Source organism: Antedon bifida, chromosome 5 (genome assembly GCF_963402885.1).
Source record: "Antedon bifida chromosome 5, ecAntBifi1.1, whole genome shotgun sequence".
Lineage (NCBI taxonomy): Eukaryota > Metazoa > Echinodermata > Crinoidea > Comatulida > Antedonidae > Antedon > Antedon bifida.
Genome location: NC_136230.1, coordinates 6,645,491 through 6,668,286, shown reverse-complemented (window position 1 = coordinate 6,668,286; position 22,796 = coordinate 6,645,491). Strand labels below are relative to the sequence as shown.

At 31.6% G+C, this 22,796-nt stretch overlaps 2 protein-coding genes across 2 annotated transcripts in view; both read left to right on the top strand.

Moving 5' to 3' along the window:
- LOC144843093 (uncharacterized) overlaps positions 1–22,796 on the top strand; it is a 175,982-nt gene that overhangs the window by 64,845 nt on the left and 88,341 nt on the right. The window lies entirely within an intron of this gene.
- LOC144842562 (tyrosine-protein phosphatase non-receptor type 1-like) lies at positions 20,316–22,707 on the top strand. The gene is made up of 5 exons (XM_078699016.1): positions 20,316–20,389; positions 20,631–20,881; positions 21,280–21,434; positions 21,937–22,072; positions 22,264–22,707. The coding sequence occupies exons 2-4, from the start codon at positions 20,747–20,749 to the stop codon at positions 21,986–21,988; spliced, it is 342 nt and encodes a 113-aa protein (XP_078555142.1). The 5' UTR covers positions 20,316–20,389; positions 20,631–20,746; the 3' UTR covers positions 21,989–22,072; positions 22,264–22,707.

Below are 22,796 nucleotides of genomic sequence, written 5' to 3'. Positions count from 1 at the left end.
TTAGGCCGTTTTTCACATTCTAAACTTCAAGGCTAAATATCTCAAAAGTTCGGGTTGCGACTCTGCGCTGCTTTTGTGATGCCAGGCCTCAATAGTTGCTTTTAATGATATACTAGTACTGTATTGTATATCTATTCAACTTTTCGGTTTTAGGACGATTAAATGGTTAATGTACCGACACCTAAATAAACAAGGAAACAACTTGTTAAGTATACCACGGCATACTAACAGAATCTATTGAGTTTCAGACACGTCTAATAAGACTACTACCACTAGAACTATAACCACCTTCTTATTCTCTGTACACAAGAACGTGTGTGAACTTCAGTGGAGATGTTGGCTAAACACTTTCCAAACTTGTTCTACTTGATAATAACTCTCTCTTTCACGTTTCATTCTGGATTCTCATCAGGTATGTATTTAGATTTACATTGTTTAACATCGGTGTTCTCTATTTTTATTCATTTCTTGTTGATCCTACATGTGGATAAAACAGGTTTTACATACTCCCTATACTGAAATAGGACTGCAATGAGACTACAATGTACTTTATATTTACAGTTTATATTTAGTTGAGTTTAGTTGATGGGAAACTGAGGTATGAATTATCACCGATATTTATCAAACATAATAAGAGATGCGCGTGTAGAAGAAAGCCAAAATACTCGGCCACTCTACTGGTAAATATAACATAATAATAGAGGATTGTGGTTTCTACTGAACAACGTTAAAAATCTACGCAACGCAAAACTACAATTACAACGTTAAACATCCCTATACATATTTATTTAGTGCGCTTTATTGAGTTTCTATTGAAACTGCTTTCATTATGACATTCATGCCTTACTCAGTAGAGATACGTGAGTACCAACACAATGGAATAAACTGTATTATTTGTTATTGTATGAATACATCGGTAATGTAAACTGATATATATTTACTGTACTGATACTACGTCTAGCCATGCATGAGGAAACATACTCCTAGCAACTGGGCGACTGGAATGTTTTCTGTACAGAAGTTCCGTAATTTAGATCTTGATTCTACTATAAACTTGTACATGTATACTATTCATTTTAAATAGACAAATTAGACTAATTTGAACTAATTAATGTTACATATGTTAGTCCACAGTAATCTTGTAGGACACTTCCGATAGAGGATGGGAACATTTCCATAGCTAAACGGAAACTGACCGTATATCGGTTAATAATACCTATTTCAATACCCTAAACAATACTATCATAGTGGCCCCATATTTATGTTCTTCGCGAATGTCTGTTTGAATGCTTTAACAACACAACGGTGCATTATGTTACAATTTTATTTAATTTTCTAAACATTTGGTATGTTAAAACATCGCGTGTTCCTTCTTTTTTAAAGATCTAATATGATATTATTATTTATCAATGTGTTTTGTATTTTGTTTTTTTTACGTTTGATATCTTCACGAGCTGAGTATGTGATTTATTAGTATGAATACGAGTCCTAACTCTAGAGAGGGGAATATGAACATGAGTATTGAATTAACTTTTTCTAATTCAAATAAAAAAGCAAAAACATGCATTCACCCGATCGGTATTCTGATGTAAAAACGTGTGGTTTCTAAATACAGTTAAGACACAATAAATTATATTGTCTTCCAAATTCATTACGGTGTATCACATTCTTCTCTTTTCTATAGACATTTTAAAGCAAATATATCTACCCTCTCTCTCTCTCTCCCCCTTTCTCTCCCACTTACTTAACATAATGCAATTTTTTTTAAAGGTCCATTAGATATAACAACATTTTCTGGAACACCACTGATTGGAAATGTCAATAGTGAGTTTCGAGGAAACACAATTGACGACGACAAAGACATTAGAGATTTATCAGTTGGAATATTATACAAAAACATTGATGGGAAGGACAACGTGACTTGGGATGATACTGGGCCGTATACGGGTACTAATACTGGTTATGAAAGAACAACAAATATGCCAAGCAATAAAATATTTCCAACAAGTTGCTCAATTAGATACCGAGTACACAATGCTCACACGTATCTAGGCGTTACTATACCAATACAAGCTGAACGAGTTGGTGTATTTTCATTTGAAGCAAAGAAAAATGGAGTAGTCACACGTTCAGCAATTGTATTGACATCCGTTTCTGGTGAGTTAGGTCACGATGTTATTCTCATGTTTATGATGATAAATAACGAATACTTGATTGATTGATTTGATACTCTTTTTTTAAAATTTAATTTCTTTTTATAGTGTATTAACAGAACATCACATTACGTAAGTCTATTTAGCAATAGTAATAGTAATTTTATTATTCTTCAGCCAATATTGAAATGGAATATAGAACGATAACTGTCGGTATTGGAGAGTCTGTCACTATCAACCTCAGTAAAGGTGGTAATATTAACAATTTACATTGGAGACAAAATTACGGTGAGGAAATACCCAGTCTGAGTGGTAATACGTCTGCTGTGATTGAGAACATACGAAGAAAAGATGATGGTGTATATGAATGTTATACAGGTGGTAGTCCTGATGGTAACCATGGTATCATGAGACTTATTGTTAGATGTAAGTAGAAGTTTTGTTTTTATGAAACGGTAATCATCAATCAGCAATTATCTACCTTTTCAATATGACTCTACAATTCCTTAAACATACCATTTGAAAGATCAAGCTGTATATACCTTTATATTATACTAATTGCACAATGTCAATCAAGTTAACCTTTTGAAATCAATTTGTGTAAACTGAGTATTGTTTAAATTAAATTTTAAATTATACTTTATATAAATAAAATAACATTATTGACCTCATAAATGGGCCTACCGTACAAGTTATTATTTTATTTTACTAATGTTATTAGCTTGTCCTTCACCAAAATGGAACCCTCCAGACTGTGAAATGGACTGTCCCGTGTGTTATAATGGAGGAGTGTGTGATGATAAGACGGGCGTTTGTATTTGTCCAGCAGGATTTAAAGGCGATGCTTGTAAAACTGGTAACCACAAACAATAATTTATTTATTTATTTATTTATTTATTTATTACCATCTTTACTGAGGGTAGCCTATCCAGTTCCAATAAAACTGATCAATGTTAGAATATTAAAAGAGCCATTGTCTGTAAAAATCAAAGATTTGGTGGCAGATGTAAAAAAATGGATTTCTCTCAAATTTTTACCATGAATAGACATTTCAATAAAAAGCATATCTACAACATTCATTTTAATTTTTAGCCTCCGTTGCCATGACAACGGTCAATTATTCAAATTTTGATGTTTTTGCCATTTTTCACAGATTTTCTATAGTAAAAAAGTACAAACTTGTATACTTATTTTAACCAAAAATACTTACAGTATACAGTTTTTGTTTATAGCAGTGTAAACAACATGTATTGAGTTTCATTTAATGTAGAAAAAAAAAATTTACAAAATGGAGTTTGGTTGATACCATTATTTTAAAAAGGGGTGTTTTTAAAAAATATTTTTTTTATAAAAGTATACATCATAAACGTACCTATAACTTCCAAAGTGGTGTTTTTATATCAATGAGGTTTTGAAATTTGATAGTCAATAGGTTTGTCAACAATAATCACGAAAAAAACACTGGGGTAAATTACGTACATAGGTTTTGTGTTGCCAGGAAAATACGAAAAATACAAAAAAATACAAACAAAATATCAACAAACAAAACACATGAAACACAATTTAAATATGGCTAATCCAATAATAAAATAATATATGGCTTGTCATAATGCAACTAGAGTCATACGAATAGTTTAGATAACATAGGAGAATGTGTTGCCAGGTTTATTTCAATTAATTGCCAGAAAAACAGTATTTTGTATTGAAATATTTAGTTGATGGAAAATAATGTTAAACTTTGAAATAATTGCGTCAAGGTTTTTATAAATTTTTACATCTATTTTGTGTAAAGAGATACAGAAAGACCTCCCAAAAAATCTGACCTTGTAAATTGGTCATTTGAGGTCAAAAGGGGTCAGAATGCAAAACAGGACAGGTCCCCACTTTACTACAACTATTAATGTTTGATCAAAATTTACAAGATAGTTCATAAAAATTCTCAACAATTTTCATATTTTACCTCTAGTGTTACCTTAGCAACCATTTCTATGTGTAACTAAGGAAAGTAATTTAAAAAAAAATCGAAAAAATTGGCGTTTTTATGAATACAAAGAATTGATTGCATTTGTAATTTTTCTCAATTTTACTTCTACTGCATTCTAATAATCTTAAAGTGATGACAAACTTGACCTTGTAAATTCATTCATTTTTAGGTCAAATGAGGTCAACATTTTACCATAGTAACTGTTTCTATGCGAAAATATTTTAAAAATATGGGTTTTTTCATAATTTAAATTTTACATATTAAGGTCAAATGACATCAACATTTTACCTACAATGTATTGTAGCAACTGTTTCTATACGTAACTAAGTACAATGTTTTTAATATGGGGTTTCATGACTACAAAAAATTGATTACATAGCTACTACTTTCTCTCCAAATTTACCCATCTACTGAATCCCAGATAATGTCTGATCTTGTGAAAGGGTCATTTGTTGGGTCAAATTATGTCAAAATGTATTATTTATGTTATCTTAGAACCTGTTTCTATGCGTAACTAAGGATAATTGTTTTTTAAAATACAGTTGAACCTCCCGTAAGTGGCCACCCTCGGGACCTGGAAAAGTGGTCTGCCGATAATGGGCCAAAATCACGTATTATGGCTATGCACGATATTCTTAACGAAACGAGCCTCTCAATTTTCCAGCTAATTGTATTATTATTTATAATCAGGTGGTTTAGTTTTTTTTAGCAATTTCAGACAAATTTTAAAAGCTTTTAACATATGAAAAATGGTCGGTCAAAATCTGTGTAGTTTTCTCATCTCTTCACAGTAATGTTTTTAAAACCGCTTCGAAATAAAGCTAATATATAAAGAAATACAATAAACATGGACCTCTAATTCATAAGTCCATGCAATAAGTATCACATTTTTCGGGTGGCCGCTTACGGGAGGTCATTTATCATACAAAAAATCTCATTTTTAGTATAAAAAGGTGCCCGCAGCTGCTTACGGGAGGTGGCCGCTTACGGTAGGTACCAAATGCACTAATTAGATAGAACAAACAGGCTTTTCAAAGTGCATTCGTTAAGGAAGGTGGCCGTTTACGGGAGGTGCCCGCTGTAAATAAAATATGGGGTTTTCATGAACAAAAATAATCACAGAATCCTTACGAATATGACCTTGTGAAATGGTAATTTGAAAATGCTAATAAGGTATGCCTGCTAATAATCTACAAATTTAAATTTGTATAAGATAAGTATGAAAAATCTAAAGAATATCTCAATTTTAGTTACCATAGTAACTGTTGCTATGCATAACTAAGGGAAATTAAATCATTATCAGATAATTATTAATTAATAATTACTACTGAATACAACCATCACAGTAAAAAAAATATAGAATTTAAAACCAATATTTAATATAAAGTGTGATATTTTACATGCTGACCTTAAATGAAATGAAATTTCACATCAGGTCTTCAATATTTGTTATGTAGCATTAACATATCTGAGTATATCATTGACTTTTGATTGGTTCAATTTTGGGGAGGGGAAAGTGGTAGATCCAGGAGTTTTAAATAGTTAGGGGGTTGGAGACGAGGGTCTAAAAACTTAACTTTATGTCCTATCTTTTGTATTGCAATTTTTAACTTGGGGTGGGTGGGGGCTTGGAGAAAGGTGGAGGGGGTGGGATGGAGGAGTTTGAATCGGTCTATTGGTTGGGGCGATGGTAGCGGCAGTGTGGGTTGTGCTTGAATGCATGAATTTGACACTCTATAGTGGATGATCGACCAAAGTGTTGCAGTTTATCTTTTTGTGGTTATTGTCGGGGTAAGGGGGTGAGGGTGTAGTCGGAAGTGGTGGTGGATGGGCATGTGGGATCTGTTTAGGTTAGCAAATAAAAGAAGTAACAAAATGAAAGAGGAGCTTCAAAATAATAGATGAGTAATCTGTTGCAAAGAAAAAAAAATTCACAACGATATGATAATTTATTCAAATTTCTAGAGGATAAACCTATAAAATGACATTAAAACTGGGAATTACAGAATCTATAATTAAAAATATTGTTTTTTTTTCTCACAACACAACTAGAACTATATAAAACATTAAGAATTTTTCTGACAAATGAGTTTCAAATCAGATAACCAAAGAAAATAAAATGTTTTTACCAATATACCATGTTTTTTTTTTATAAAAATGTCTATGTTTCTCGCAACACTGCTTGTAGATTTTTAAAATACCCCAGTATTTTATTTTAGAAATCACTTATTAAACATTAGAACTACCTATTTGTAATAAATCAGCTAAAAAAAACACCACTTTGGGCGTTATGGTGAAGTAAAGTTTAGTTGCATTTAACAATTAAAAAAAAGTGAAAAACACCCCTTTTTAAATAAATGGTATCTCCCAAAGTATGAAATCAAAAATTTAAAAAAAATATGAAACAGGTACACAATGCATTGTTATTATGCATACACTAATTATTTTTTATAATTAAATGAACAAAACAAAAATACCCTTCATCAAAGTAGTACCAATATCCATTTTAAAAAACCTTAAAAAAGGACAAAATTTGTCAAAAACACAAATTTGGCCGTTGCCATGGAAATATATGTGTGAAATAAAAAATACTTCATATTTGATTTCTCTCAACACATATATAGCCATGTGCAAAATTTGAAAGAAATCCATTTTTTTGAGTCTGCCACTATTTTTGATATTTCTTTGATTCTTACAGACAATGGCTCTTAAAAATGATATTAAACATACTATTGCTAGTACTGTTGATTGGTTGATGTTAATATGTTGAAAGATTGCTGGTTGGCTGTCAGTATAAATTTCAAATGTAAACAATATTTAAATTCGGAAACAGGATTTTATAGATTGTATTTATTATTATGATGATCTTGGTATAAATAAAGTTTACCTTGGCATGCAATAAATTCTCGTGGTTCATAACGTCCCTGAAAATAAAACACAGATTTTTATTGTATAACAATGCACGTTTCTCCTAAAACATTTTGTGACGTGTTGACCCAGCCCTCCATCACTATAATTTTATAAATAGAAATTAGGGTAACAACAGCACTTAATTTCACAAATTGAAGACCCTGCCACTGTAATGGTGTAAGATATAACATTAGGTAATCGATTGATTGCGCAATAAATAGTATCTTCTCAACTAGACTTTCATAAAGCAACTTACATCTACATACGAAGCATTTATATTGTCAGATCCGGGAACAGTATCAAGCACTCGAGAGTTGTCATCTGAAATAAAGCGATTTAGTCTTAAATTATTCATTATTTATTACCATTTTTTCATTTTTAAAATCTTGAATACATATTTTTTTAATAAAGCGAAATATCTGTTTCACGGTTCAAACTTTTTTCTTTTCTCTTTATTCATTCTTTCGTAAATACAAACTTAGGATATTTTTTTTAGATTGACATATGCTGGCAAGTGCAACTAACATTAGATACATTAAACACATAAATAATAAACTCACATGAAATGACATTAGAATTTTGATTTTTCTTTCTGTTTCCCGGTAATTCGGCAACGTTCCAAGAATGGAAAGGCTTGTTGGTATCAAGTTGCGATACCTAAAATGATATTTCAACACTAAATGCACAATGAATCATGTGATGGAACTCTGTAGTTATGTGAACTGACTGACAAATAGCATTGGCACAGAACCGTATATGGATGGAATTATGGATATCTAACAGATCAAAGAGATTCTGGCTTGGAAATGTCGTTATTAAAAATCTTCGGTAAAATTAAAGGAATTGTAAATAGTTAGTGAAACTGAAAATGAAATGTGTTATAATATACTAAGCAGTTAAAACAACTTTTAGCTTACCTCAAATTCTTTCTCAAAACCATTGTCAACGCTTAATTGTCGTTTCCTCACATAGTCATGTAGTTTTAATAACTCAATTGGTTTGTATTCTTCATTATCGATTGTTAAGTTGTGGGGGCCAGGTTCCCGTTGCGATACAAGCTCAGAATCTGGGTAGATGGATTCAGCAGCAGAATTATCATCGACATTATCCCTAATAACTTCATATTCATTCCGTTGATATTTCTTAGACAGGCTTTGATAATCTGTATCTTGTTCTTGTTTCAAGATCGGTCTAATAGGAAAAAAAAGTACACGCTGACTTTTAATGGTAAAAGTTTTAAAATATGTAGGCCTACTTTCAATTTTAGTTGATAGAGTGCTTTACCGTTTAAATATCACCAACATTATTGCAACTGTGATAATTGCAACAAGCAATGAACCACCTGCTACTATTACGTAACCTGAAAAATATAACATTGCAACAATCATTATAAATAACATCCATGGTAATTTAATATATCTTGGTGTGTATATCCCTATAGTAGCATTTTCTGGAATCGAAAGCTTCCTTACAAGACATTGGTTTTTAAGCAATACCTTTCCTTTTTTAATCACTATCCAGTTATCTGCTAAATAGCAGAGTTTATAATCGTTAAAATATAACATGACATTAATATTTCTGATTATTTTGAAAAATATGTTTCTTACTGAATCCAAATTTGTTTTTGTCTGAGATGTTATCTGATAGATCACAATCAGTTTCAAATATAAATTTCTTTGTCTCAGATGTCCCATTAATATTTGAATATGACAAGACTATGAATGTATATTCTATACACGATTCAATTCCTTCACCAAATACAACTTCAGTTTTGTTTGTAGGTCTACTTCGTTGCTGAAATGTTACACCTGACAGTTCATAATGGTTGGTCACCTGAAAATCTGGGATGTCACATGTAGAAGCGTTCCACTTAATAAGCAAATATGTATCATTTGCAAATGAATTACTTTTTATTGATGGTACTATAAACAAAATAAAAAATCAATTAAGTAATAACAATTAAATCAAATAGTCAACTTGTCACTTTGTAATAAAAACCAGTGTGTTATGCAAGGTTTCACCTTTGATAGTCTATGCTGTAGACTAATATTCATAGCGTGTCTAAACTTACACTTGAGCTGAAATTGAAACTATAAGTCTATATTTCTGAGTACTCATTATATTATCTAGTACTGTATATTTTTTAGATAACTATAGAAATTATTTGTTTCTTATTCGTAGAACATATAAATGTAACACTATATGTAATGGAGTCTAATACGTGACTAGCTTACCGAAAAGTAAAAATGTATTTATTTGAGGTATGCATGGGCGTTGCCGCCCACTTGAGGGCGTGGATCATGGGCGATACCTCTGTCTTAGAGGGGAGTTTAGAAATTTTTACTTTTCGGTTATGTTCTCCCCTTTGAAGGGGAAAAGGCCTATGTCAATTCATCCAGGTAACCACTATTGGTTTATGTACTTTAGAGATACTTTAACCTACAGTCAAAACTGAGGTCGGTGTTTGTATCGTTAAGTTCTGTCCGTAATTTAACCAGCAATCTCTTAAATCTGTTATCAAGTCAAGGCAATAAAAACACAGTGAATAACTGAACATACTTGATGGTGCTGTTTGTATAATTATGTCTTCTACCCATTTAGGCCTACTAGCAATCTCCAGGACATTAACAACACGAGCGTTTATGATATAACCAGTACAACTTGGCAATCCTGATAGTTCTAAGTCTATTTGAGAACTAGTTGTATTTATTACATCTTGTATAGTGCCATCTATGTCTGAGTATTGCACTTGGTAGCGAAGAATAGAGTTACACCGGATTCGCTCATAATCACTATAAACAGGCTGAAAATAAAGAAGGCATATTATTAAGCATCTATATATAAATTATGGTTAATTCTGACATAGGCGAGCACAATGCAAATACTTGGATACCTACCTTATCTATCTCAGATGTACCGCGAAACGTAGATTTGATAACATTAATGTGCAGTTCGACGCTATTTTTCCATATTTCTATCTTAGCAAGATATTATAAAGAGTTTTTTAACAACATTTATGATTTCAACAGTAGATTTTCTACTCAATTTCAATTCTTGGCGGTTAAGTTATTTCCGGGTTTATGATAAGTTCACTTGGTTTCAACTATTTTCTCTCTTTTATACACAAGGGAGCAGTTAAAATAATAGATTTGACCCTAAAGGTGACTGGAAACAGGCACTTTCCATCAATCAATACAGTGTCCCTTTGGAAGACGGAAGAAAAAACAGATACTATAGTAGGACTGGAGCTTAAGTTGGCCATTAGTCATAGCCATTTTAGTTTTTTGTTTATTATTGTGAAAGGTACAGTAGTTAATAAATAAAAATTATACTGCAAATTAATAAAGATCAAATTAAATATACGCTATAAAGAATCGGAATATATTGTGGAGAATAGTATTATAAAATTACATAGGGAGATTTGATGATAAGACATTAATCGAGTGAAATCCCGATAGCTGAGTTTTATTAAGTAAGCTGGCAGGAATAACTGTAGGCTATCTGTGTCCTGTTAGGACCGAGATGTCTGCCCATGTTGCAAGCCGTAATGTCTTCTTTCTTGGGCCGAAATGGCCCACTCTGTCACGGCAGTTAGTTTCAAAAGATGTTTAAATTAAATAATGTATTAATACTTATTAGGATGATATTTATTTGAATAAACGCCTCTCCAATAAAACATCACTTTGAATAATAATCACCACATCCCCACCCCCACACCCCCCCCCCCCCCCGCCCCCGCCAACCCAACTATCTAATAAACGTCCATCCCATCCACATTTATAATAACACAATTATACTATTTGTAGTAGAATTCATCGCACTGTTATCTACAATTTACCAAGCATTTGTTATTCTTTTTTACCACTTTTCATATCTATTAGATAGAGGATTTCATTTGATTATAAATTTTACCATATTATTAAAACTAAAAAATTTAACATATATCCCTCGAATAAGCCCCTCCCTCGAGTCAAATGAACTCCGCCTCCCCACCTCCGCCCTATAAGGGCCCTACCAAATAATAAAGACTATACTTTAAAATGTTATTAATCATCTAAGACACTGTGAAACAGAATAGTTTAGTTTTACGAATGTCAAGCATTTTCAATAATGGTAACCGACAGAAAACGTAAAAGAAGAGCATTACCATTCCGAGAACCATCGTCTACACTTCCTAGAGGGGGGGCGAGCGAAGCGAGCTCACCCTCTAGTATTATTAATTTTGTTAATAGAGGTATAAAGGGATGGCAGCAAGCTTGGCTAATATTTGCAGTTTTTCGGATAGCAATGTTTAAATGTTTTGAGTCATAGCAAACAAATACATATAAACATAAGTCAATTACGTATACATATAAATACATAAAAAAACAATAATTTAAATCTATATAGGCTTACCTTTATACTTAAGATGACATGATTTCCCTCATTAGCTTTCAATTCTATCTCAGGTTTTTCCAGCGGTTCTATTATCATAGTAAATTGGTAAACTGAGTCATCCTCAGCAATTAAATATTTTTAAGAAAGACAAATGACAGGGTTATTTTACTAATCAATAATATAATATATTAAGGAATCTAGCCTGTGATGAGTGCATCGTTTCAAAGCATTTTTTATTGCAATATACGACAGTTTAGTCTAAACAAAGTATAAATCGTAAAATGAAAGTGAAACAAAAAAACCTATGAATTGGAAAGAATACTATCAACCATTTAAATATTATATATTAAATCTTTTATGATAATTTAAGACCCTACTTATCACATCCATTATAATATAATTGTTAAATATATTTGTGTAACAATTTAATAACGTACCTGCTGCTGCTGTGTCTGTTGATCCTATTGTACTTCTTGGTCCATATACCTCAATACCACCAACCATCCTCGAAAATTGAGAGTAGAATTGATATTGAGTATTTTGGATGAGATTATCAATAACAATAAATACATCGTTACATGGTTCAGTTCTTGATACAAATGAATCCATCTCCGATGATTTGTACCACAGCTTTCGATTTATAATTGTTCCTGTTCCATAGTCTTCACCAGGAATCCAAGTGACGTCAAAAGTCAGTGTACATACTGTCTGGTTGACAATAGTTGGCGGTTCAGAACGGTATGGTAATGCTAATTATTGAAACAATAAGGCATATATTGGTACAACTTGGAATTATTCTGAATAATGTAAATTTTAACAGAAAGTAAATCATAAGCATCACAGCTCAACTTAAAACAAATGTTGAAGATTTTAGAATACTATGTTACTGCATCGAACACATTGATTACCGCCTGATTGATGATTGTTGTACAGTTTAACTGTACAGTTGTAATTAAAAACACAGATTATGACTGATTGAATAACATTGTATGAACTTCACATCTATAAGGTCCTTTCTTTCTTCTTTATTTAAATTTTAGACAACATTATTCTTAATCTTTTATACTCATCAATTTGTTTGTATGTTGTTTTTTTTTTTGCTTTTCAGTAAGTTATTAAGACACATTTTTTTTATAGAGACGTGTTGTTTTTTTAAATTTGGCCTGTAATCAGGGTGTCTTTGAATCTACTAAATAAATGAATGTAGGCCTAAGTAAGTAAGTAAGTACAGTTACCTATGTTACACTTTGATCCAGTCCAAGCTTCACGGCATCCATTAGGACAACTTCCACTTGGATTACAATCTTCAGAGTCTTTGCAGTGACATTGGAAATTACACAACTCACCAAAGAATCCCGGCGGACAGAATATAGGTTCTATAAAAACAATTTAAAGATTCTGATTTGACAGTTGTTCTATCTTTCAGAATATTGGCCATACAGTTAAAAAACTAACAGTGATTAACTGTAGAAAACAGTAGAATGATCGGATCGATTTTATTCCTATTTGATACACCTAGGATATAATTACGTTACTATTTTGTTTGTGTTAGTGATTATTATTATGGTAATGTTGTATTTTGAACTATTGGCAGTATTCGTCATGTAAAATGTATTATAATTTATAAATATAGTTGAGGACGGCTTAATGGATGGTTTACATTAACATGTGATAGCGTCCCAAAATGGAAAAGACAAATCATAACAGTGTGTTTGTAGGCACACATACATTTATTAAAGGTACAAATGCATAAAACGCCAAATCCTTTACCTAAACACATACTACCAATATAACCTGACGAGCATGTTGACCCGGAAGTACATCCTGTGTGTGGATTAAAATCAACAATGTCACAATGACATGTTTGACGACAATCCGCTCCATAGAAACCAGCTTCGCATTCTTCAAAAAACATAGTTTAATATGATTAGTTTTTATCTAATCCTACAAATAAAAAATTAAATGTCAAGTTTTTGGAATACAGTCCAGTACGAAGTACCTTTGGGTTTTATTCCATGAAAATATTTCTATTTGAAATTTTTCATATAGACCAAAACGATTGTTTATAAATATTTAAAATTAATAATTATTGAATAATGTGGACTTATCCAAGAGTAGGCCTACTTCATGTGTTTCAAATGTGTGGTTCTAACAAGATAGCCTACAAGCCATGAGGTTTTCACGATTTTTGTCACTTCATTTGCCTTATTTTTTTTATCTTAAGTAGTTTTTTTTATAGATTTTAACCAGCCTGTTAGTGGCGATGATTCGCTATTAGATTGGAATGAAACAAATACAAAATACATTATATGGTCTATCGAACAACTCTCAAATTTAAACTTTCACCAATAACCTATTTACTACCTTCTTATTCTTAATATTCTACATTACCTTAACTATAAACGGGTTTTTGCAAATTTGTTTGGCATCTTATTATATGATACTGCAACAATATTAAGTAATTTCACTATTTTTAAGTGATATAGAGAAAGGTAATAATATAATAACTAATTAATTAATAACTATATATAATTAACATTATCATAGGGTAACATAGGCCTCCTAATTATGATAACTAATATGATTCGTGCCTGTTTTACATTTGTTTCCTCCAAAACCATTGATGCATGTACAACCAACTGGATCAGGTGGACATAAAAGTGCCTCTTTGCAATTTCCCCCAGTAGAAGAACACACAGAGTCACATTTACGACCCCATTTGTTATTTCCACAACCTATTGCAAATAAAATACATAAAACTATATTCAATAATAATGTATGTTATGTTTATTTGTTTATACCATGTAATTTAGCAATAGTTTATATTACCGTGTTCACAAGCATCACCGTCGAATCCTGCTGGGCAAATACAGAAACCCGTCTTATCATCACAAATTCCACCATTATAACATACAGGACAGTCTTCCTCGCAATCTGGAGGATTCCATTTTGGCGAAGGACAAGCTTGAATATTACAGTAAAGAGCAATTAACAGAAATCGTGACGATATCTTTGCTCTGATCATAGATATAAAACGACTCATTGTATTTATTTCAATTTGATTATCACGTGTCATTTAATTGGAATTATTCTTAATAAAAAGTGATATAATAATGGTGATAATGAACGACGGCTCTATTAAAAAATATTCATTCTATTTATGTATACGATCATAATGATAAATTAAAATCAAAAACAATTCATGAGCAATAATTTTAAATCTTACCTCTTACAATACGTCTCATGACACCATGATTACCATCAGGAATATTGCCTGTATAACATTCATATACGCCATCATCTTTTCTTCGTATGTTTTCAATCACAGCAGACGTATTACCCCTCAGATTGTGTATTTCCTCACCGTAATTATGTCGCCAACGTAAATTGTTAAGATCACCACCTTTACTGAGATTGATAGTGACAGACTCTCCAATACCGACCGTTGTCGTTCTGTACTCTATTATAATATTGGCTGTGAAATACCAATAATAGCCTAAATACTAAAAATTGCAATTGAGTGCTGATATCTGTGAAAATGTTTCAAAATATCATGTAGCCTATTCTCATTAAAGCAAATGGACCACGAAGTGTAAACTAATCGTTAAACTAATAAAACGCTTGAAACTGTTTCGAAATATCACTGTGTACGTATGCGATGACAAATAAATAAATTTGAATCATTTGTATAGATTTATTTTGGAGTAAATAGATATATTATTATTATAAATAGCTGATAATTAGTTACTCACCAGAAGCGGATGTCAAGACAATTGCCGAGTTGGCGACTATTACATCCTTCTTTGCTTGAAATGAAAATACACCAATCATCTGAGGTCGTACGACGTTATTATAAACACCAAGAAAAGTCAAATTGGGGTGTAATCGGTATATAATTTTGCACAACAACACATTTCCGTCTGGAATATCTTTAACTTTCATATTACCAGTATGATTACCCGAATACTCGGTATTCTTCCAAGTCAGGTTATTTCTACCATGAATAGTCTTGTATAATATTCCAACTGATAGATCTCTGATGTCACTGTCGTTTTGAAGTGCGTATCCTCGAAACCAGGCGCTCCTTTGCGACAATGGGCTACCCGAAAATAATGTTATATCTAATGGATCTTAAATTATAGGAAATATTTATATGAGATAATATATGATTAATAATTTATTCTCGGCTTATTACAATCTTTCATGGTACTGAAAGAGCGTAATTTGGTTTGAATGACTATTTCCTTCTGCTATATTATTAAGAGCATCAAGTAGTTCTTTTAGGCTTTTTAGTTGATTTGTGACGTGACATTATAGAATATTAACAGTCGTTATTCTATAACCACTGCTGGTGGTATATATCTTTGTATGAATCCATGATAAAATAAATAATGGAACACTATAATAGGTTATCTAAGCCTTGTGATATTAGTTTAACCGTTTAGCTTACCTGTAGATTCTAATTGACAACCAAAAGATATAATTGCTATAACCAGATGGCACACATTTGACAGATGTTTAACGAAAAACATTTCAATGTTCACCTTCTATGTTCACTTATGCCTAAAAAGACCAGCATAGTGTAGCAGTCCTAGACTTTATATAACTGATTTCTTGTATACTCAATCTAACTTTTACATTATATTATTTTACAAGAATTATTACTCAAATGAAACTGAAAGAAAAATTAATGGTTAAAAGAACACGTTTCGACAATAAACGTTTTGTCTTATTTAGTCAATGAAACTAAAACATGGTATCGCATGTACATGTTTATTTATAAACATCTGTTTAGTGGTGACAATTATTTATACATAATTGAACTATAATAACGTAATTGTAAACTTAAATGACTAGTAAGTAAAGGAAACCGTAGAGTACGCGGCCAAACAAAGCATTGTTTCAATACCTTTACCTATATTTAAACTAATTTTAATTGTTAGCAATACCCGGTAGCGTAAGTCGTAATTTTTATTTGAAAGCGGTAATGACATAGCGGCTTGACTAAATTAAACAATTCCTAATACATATTATTGTTTACAAGCGGGATCAGCAAATAAATAAATAGTCTAGTTTGCGTGTTGAGAATAATATAAAAACCAAAGTGTCGATCCGTGTTTTAAAGTATAGTTTTAAAGATGTAGCCTATTGTCCCAAAAATATGAAAAATAAAGATTAATAAAATCAGACTTAAAATAGGCCATTTTGCAGTTTTAATAAAGCTGTTCACTTCTGTAAAAAAAATAAGCGAAAACAAAATTATTTCACTTATAAAAAGACAAAAGAAACGGTTAATTTTAACCAAAAACCATTGTCTGACAGACATTTAAGTATTTCTTGCTTTAAATTACGTTTTTCTATCAGGTAAATAATTTTTTTGTCGATCAAAGTGAAAAACTATTAATTCTATTATTTTTGACATTTGCTGAATTTGTGACTACTCCATTTTTCTTTGCTTCAAATGAAAAAACGCCAACTCTTTCAATTCGAGGTTGTAATTCTGTAACTCAGAGTGCTGTTAGACTATAGTGTACTCTGTATATTATTTCACTTGTGGGAGTAAATATTTTATCGTTTGGCATAGGCTTATTTTGAAAATCTGTATAAATAGTATTACCACCCGTATGCCCAGTATCATTCCAAGTCACGTTATCTTTCTCTTCGATTTTCTTGTACATTATTCCAACTGATAAATCTCGAATGTCTTTGTCGCCTCGAAGTATGTATCCAGCAAACCAACTACCACTAGGCGTCGTTAGTGGTGTCGTAGAAAATAATTTTATATCCAATGGATCTGCAAATGGATAGTAAGTGATTCATTTTGAATTATTATGAACAACTTTCAACAAATTTCAGTTAAATCTAAATGAGACTTAAAACTGAAAAGAGAGGAACAAGAATCAAGAAATGCATTTGATTAAAATTGCCATTCTGAAAGTTGGCTACATTGTTAGTTCACTTTATTTCCATTGTCACTCCTTGTGTCTGATAAAACTGGCTAAACAAATTTGCAAGCTATAAATATATTACTCCTACTCTGTATCGTATTTTAATCGTTTAACATACCTGAAGACTCTGTTCGACAACCCAAACTGATAAAACCAGATAAAGAATATTTGACAAATAGTTTACGAAAAACATGATTTTGAATGAGTAGTTAGTGTTTTTCTTAAATGTAGAATAATGATATAACCCAGAAAGCACTACCATATAAGTTCTTTATGATGACTATCACTATAAATAACCGTTATTTACCTTGTGTCGCTGTGTCAGACAATGGTTACATTGTAGGACTATAAGACATTGTGATCTGGCACTTAACAAATATAGTAGCATTGTAAACATGTATACATACAGAAAATGTATTGCAAATAAAACTGGATGGACACGCAAGCAACGTATACAATGATGGTGGAATAGCGCAGATGTCCGAATAATATTATTATAACTTTTTTATTTGCTTTCCTTTATTTTTTTGCTGAAATTGTTTATATATTATTGTCAGTGGTATCGTGCAAATAATTGTTGCTAAGCTAATCAGAAATCAGAACATTGTATCGTATTATCTTACATGCTCATACGACGTTTTGAATGGTATGTGGCGGCGCTAGTTACACTATTATTTATGTCGCTAGTTATTGCTATTGATTACTAGAATGAAGTAATGTATAAATAGCATAAAGACGGAGAAAAATTGGTAGGGATATGTGTTGTAAATAAAGTACGAATAAATTTAGCTGATTGTCGTTATTGTATACGCTTACTTGTCAGAAGTTTATGGACCGACATTATACTACTACATACGTCGAGGTATTGATTTCTACATACAAGGTTAAGTTGAAACCCAATTCATAGAAAATAATTAAATATATATATATCGGTATCTTTATTTCAATAAAAACATCATAAGTACAATATAAAAAATAAAAAAAAGATTAAATGAAAAAAGTTGAATTAGGGCACTTATTTACAATTTTTTATATTATAAAAAATATATAAAAAGCGTACATAAATAAGAAATATTTCTTACAAAAAACGCCGCTCGACATTTTAAAATTAATCATTGTTCTTTTGATTAATTTATGATTAATTATTAAAAAGATGTCCTTTATCGCATACAAATCACAGATAGTTCTTTAATTATGAATCACATGCCCATTTTTTCACTAGTTAATTGTATACACAGCATTTGAAAGAAGACATGTGTACCTTTCCAAAAATGTATTATTTGCCAACAAATATTAATCTATAGATTATTATTATTATTATTATACTAATTCAAAAATGACATTTAAAAATGGTCAATTTTTAAATTTAATGTGCTGTAGCCTGTTTGTCTGTGACCTCAAACTGAACTGTAGGCATGCAACTGAATACCCTCTAGAGACGACGTGACTTCAAGTTGGTACAAGTGGAAATTCTTCTACAATTTGTTGATTCGCGTCAACCAATCAAAGGGCAAGAATCCAAAATCGTTCAACCGTGAGCCCTCATAGACTCTTTTCCCAGAGGTTTTTTGGGTCCAGCAGCTGGGACCTATAAATTATAGTCGAGTATGCATTTTAGCCAAAAACGTCAGTCTCTAGTACTATAAATGCTGCTTGCTTTCAGCTTATACATGAGTCATCTCTTGTGACGTAGCGGGCTAAAGCAGCAGCGTGAAAAATATTTCAAGGAAAAAAAATAAGAAAAAACAGAGCAAAAGGATTTCAAAAGTGACTTGAGCCACCACACATTGATGGCAGAGCAAGAACCAGGGCAATTCCCTCAACCACCCAGACAAATGGTGTCCCAGCAACCTCCGGATGTCAAGAGTAAAATAAGTAATTCAAAATGCTGTACTTAAAAACAAAATTGTCATTTATCTATTAATTATTATTTTTATTCTACTGCAATCTGTTTTTACAAGCACACAGCACAAACAAACACTCATAAAAGACAAACTGATTTTGTGTAGTGTAAAATATTTATGTTAAAAGTTGCTGGTTTGTTATCAGATCGATTCCTTTATGATGTAAAAGATTTATGAAGCGACATACATCAATTAGTTACAATGGAATAATTATCCGCAGCCGAGAGAATGTGTTTGGGCTGCATATATTAGTTTGGTGTGGGCGTTGATTTTTCTAGTTATTATTGTCGAAATCAATTGAAGCATATATACGAACCCTGTAACAACGTTGACAATAGATCTATTTTATTTACATCCCGGGACACTTGCTGTTGAAACACGTATTTTTTAATATGTTTTATTTCCTTATACATTGTACGTGACTGGGTTATCCAATTGTTACGCAAATAATACAATACCATACTGTATATAGTTATTTTAGTATTGGTTAGGTCTATACAAGTGAATATGTTTCAACCTTAGTGAAGATGTTGGCCAAACGCTTTCCAATTTTGTTTCGTCTGGTTATTACTCTCAGTTTGACGTGTGGATTTGTTTTATCAGGTATGCTGCTTTAAGATTAATCTGCTTACTTTTTTAATTATTTGCAATAAGTGGCTCTAATATAATGTTTAAAATTGTACTCTTACAAACGAATTTCTGACTTAACTCCCTTTTAATACCAAATGTAATGTGCGAGAGTTTACCTAATAGAGGATTATTAGTTTTCTCCATGATGTTTCTAACTTTCCAATTAGTGACCTAAATAACCTACTATTTACATGAGAATGTTAGAATTAAGTATAGTGGAAATGAATAGTATAGTCCTAGGTTTAAAATTCTAGTTTTGCTTGTCAGTCCGTATGTATATCTGAAGATCAATATATTTATTCATGCACCGAATTTGATATGTTTGTACTCAGGACAAACCTCGACTATCATAAGCCCGATTATTAGTAGCAATCAATTAAGCTTCTTAATATTATTTAATTTATCATAGTGACTAAAAGATGTTTTCAACTAAATCCGGATGTTGGCAGTGGTGCAGATTACGTAAATGCTGCGCTCATTGAGGTATGAGGACATGAACGTTTCATTCAAAGGAAGGGCATAAGCTAGCGCTATGTGAAATCAAACTGAACCTAAAACCATGTTGTTTCTCAATTAATATGAGAACGTAATAAAATGAAAAACAGATCTCAAAAGCAATTTTTAAAGATAGTAATATTCACATGCAAGACAATTATAGAAGGAATACTCTTTTTTAAATACTTATTTTAATATTTTCCGGTGTTCTGTTTTATTTATATCCTAGAGTCACAAGGGTCGCCGTGCTTTTGTTGTTACTCGGACACATTATCGGATACCACGATCGACTTTTGGCGTTTGGTGTTTGATTGTAAATCTGACGTCATTGTACAATTACATGAGATGGAAGACCTAACGAGTGCAGTGTACCTCCCGAAGAAGATCAACCAGAAACAAACATTTGGTGAATTAACTGTGACTGCTAAGTCAAACTTTCAGAACGAATATATGACTGTGAGAAAATTAAATCTAGAAAAGGTTACTACATTTTTTTCTTGTTGTATTTTACTGAAGTACCATGTCAAAATCATGCTATTGCATGAGTTACAGCACTATCTAAATTTGTTTACAATTATTACAACAAATATTAGCAAGATTCTTTCGAAGATTATAATATAATATACACTGTTAATGCAGTGACTGCCTCATATGCCTACACCTCTACATTAAAACCAACTTTGATTATCCTTATTGCAGTAAATGATGTAGTTACTGGAGTAACTGCAGTAGAACAATTGTTTACATAATTCCTAAGATGAGGGGAAAAAACAGAAAACGTTTAAATAAAATGGTTATTGCAAAAATAGCAACTGAACAATAAAATAAATGTTTGTAAGTAAAATTCAAACTAATAACTATCTGTTTTGTGTTTGTAGGATAACAATGTACAGCAAATTATTCTGTATGAAGTTAACCAATGGCCAGAAAATAAACCTGTTCCTGAAATTGATGCATTTGTTAAATTCATTATGACGATAATGAAAGGACGTGCTACGTCTTCTATCAATACACCGATCACTGTTCATTGCACGTGGGTATAAATTGAAATATTCTCTATTTGTTATTAGAATATTAATATATTAGTAACGGAAAATGTAGCGTATTCTTTCTACAGCAGTTTGTCATCGTATTATGTAATACTAAAAATATTGAAATTTTATAATTATGTTAACATTTTGTATTTTCAACGTAGACACAAAAAAAATTGTTCGGAAATTTGTGAACCAATCAGGTAATCAATTAAAAAATAAAGTGCGCATGATCATTCATTATAAAACAACCAGGTACACACTCACAACACAACCATTTTTCTTCAGGTCAAAGGTAAAACTTTATCGCATTTTTCCGATAGTTATCCGATTTGAATGAGATAATTATCGGTTAATATTTCTCGAGTAGAATCAGTTAAACCTCGGTTATCGGCTAATTATTAGTTAATTTGTAGCTGCGGAAACACGACGGGCCTGTAAGTTGGTCAGTTTTAAATTAAGTTTTACGGAAACTATAAAAACACAATCTATATCAATCTCTAGAGACGGTGTTTCCAGATCAGGCTTGTTCTGTCTAGTTTATTCTATGATCTAGAAAATGCGAGATGAAAAGGTAGTAGATGTATTCCAAACACTTAAAGCACTGCGGTCAGCATGCCCCACTATGGTGGACTCTGAGGTGAGAAGACAAGGTTTTTTTTATTTAGTTTTAATAGTGACGAAATTTAGTTTATGAGAAAATTATATACGTAACAATCGTTGGACTAACCAGGGAAGAGTGAACCCTGGACTAACTAATCTAACAAGCACATTACGTGAACGTATTACTTTGTATTTAACAGTATTTTTATTATTATTTTACTAATTTAGATCCAATACAACTTTTGCTATGACGCTGCATTGTGTTATCTGAGAAGGTGTGATGATGGCAACAGAGTATCGGAAGAAAAATAAATGAAGTCAATAATTATAACTAGGCATAGTCTAAAAACAACGAAGACTGTAATTTGTAGTGGTTAGGAAAGCGTATTTATAATCGACAATAGGGAGTTTTCGCAATCTTACGAATACGATAACGAAAACGGATACGTCACACATTTGTGAAACTTTTGAGCTGATCCCCATTTCATATTCGTAAAGCGTATTCGTGTTGACGAATATCACCAGTCATATTCGTAACTACAAAACGAGTATAGTTTTTGATCTATTTTGCACATTTTGCATTTGAATCAGGAATGATTCATGATTATAATATAATTATACTTTTATTGAAAGTAATTTACTAAAAAAATTTACTAAAATGCCAGGTCAATTTTGATAAATGGCAGTTTTTAAAGTCCTCACTCGCTTTGATGTTACGCTAGGCATAGGCAGCCAAGCACCAAGCAACACGTACCTGCGCT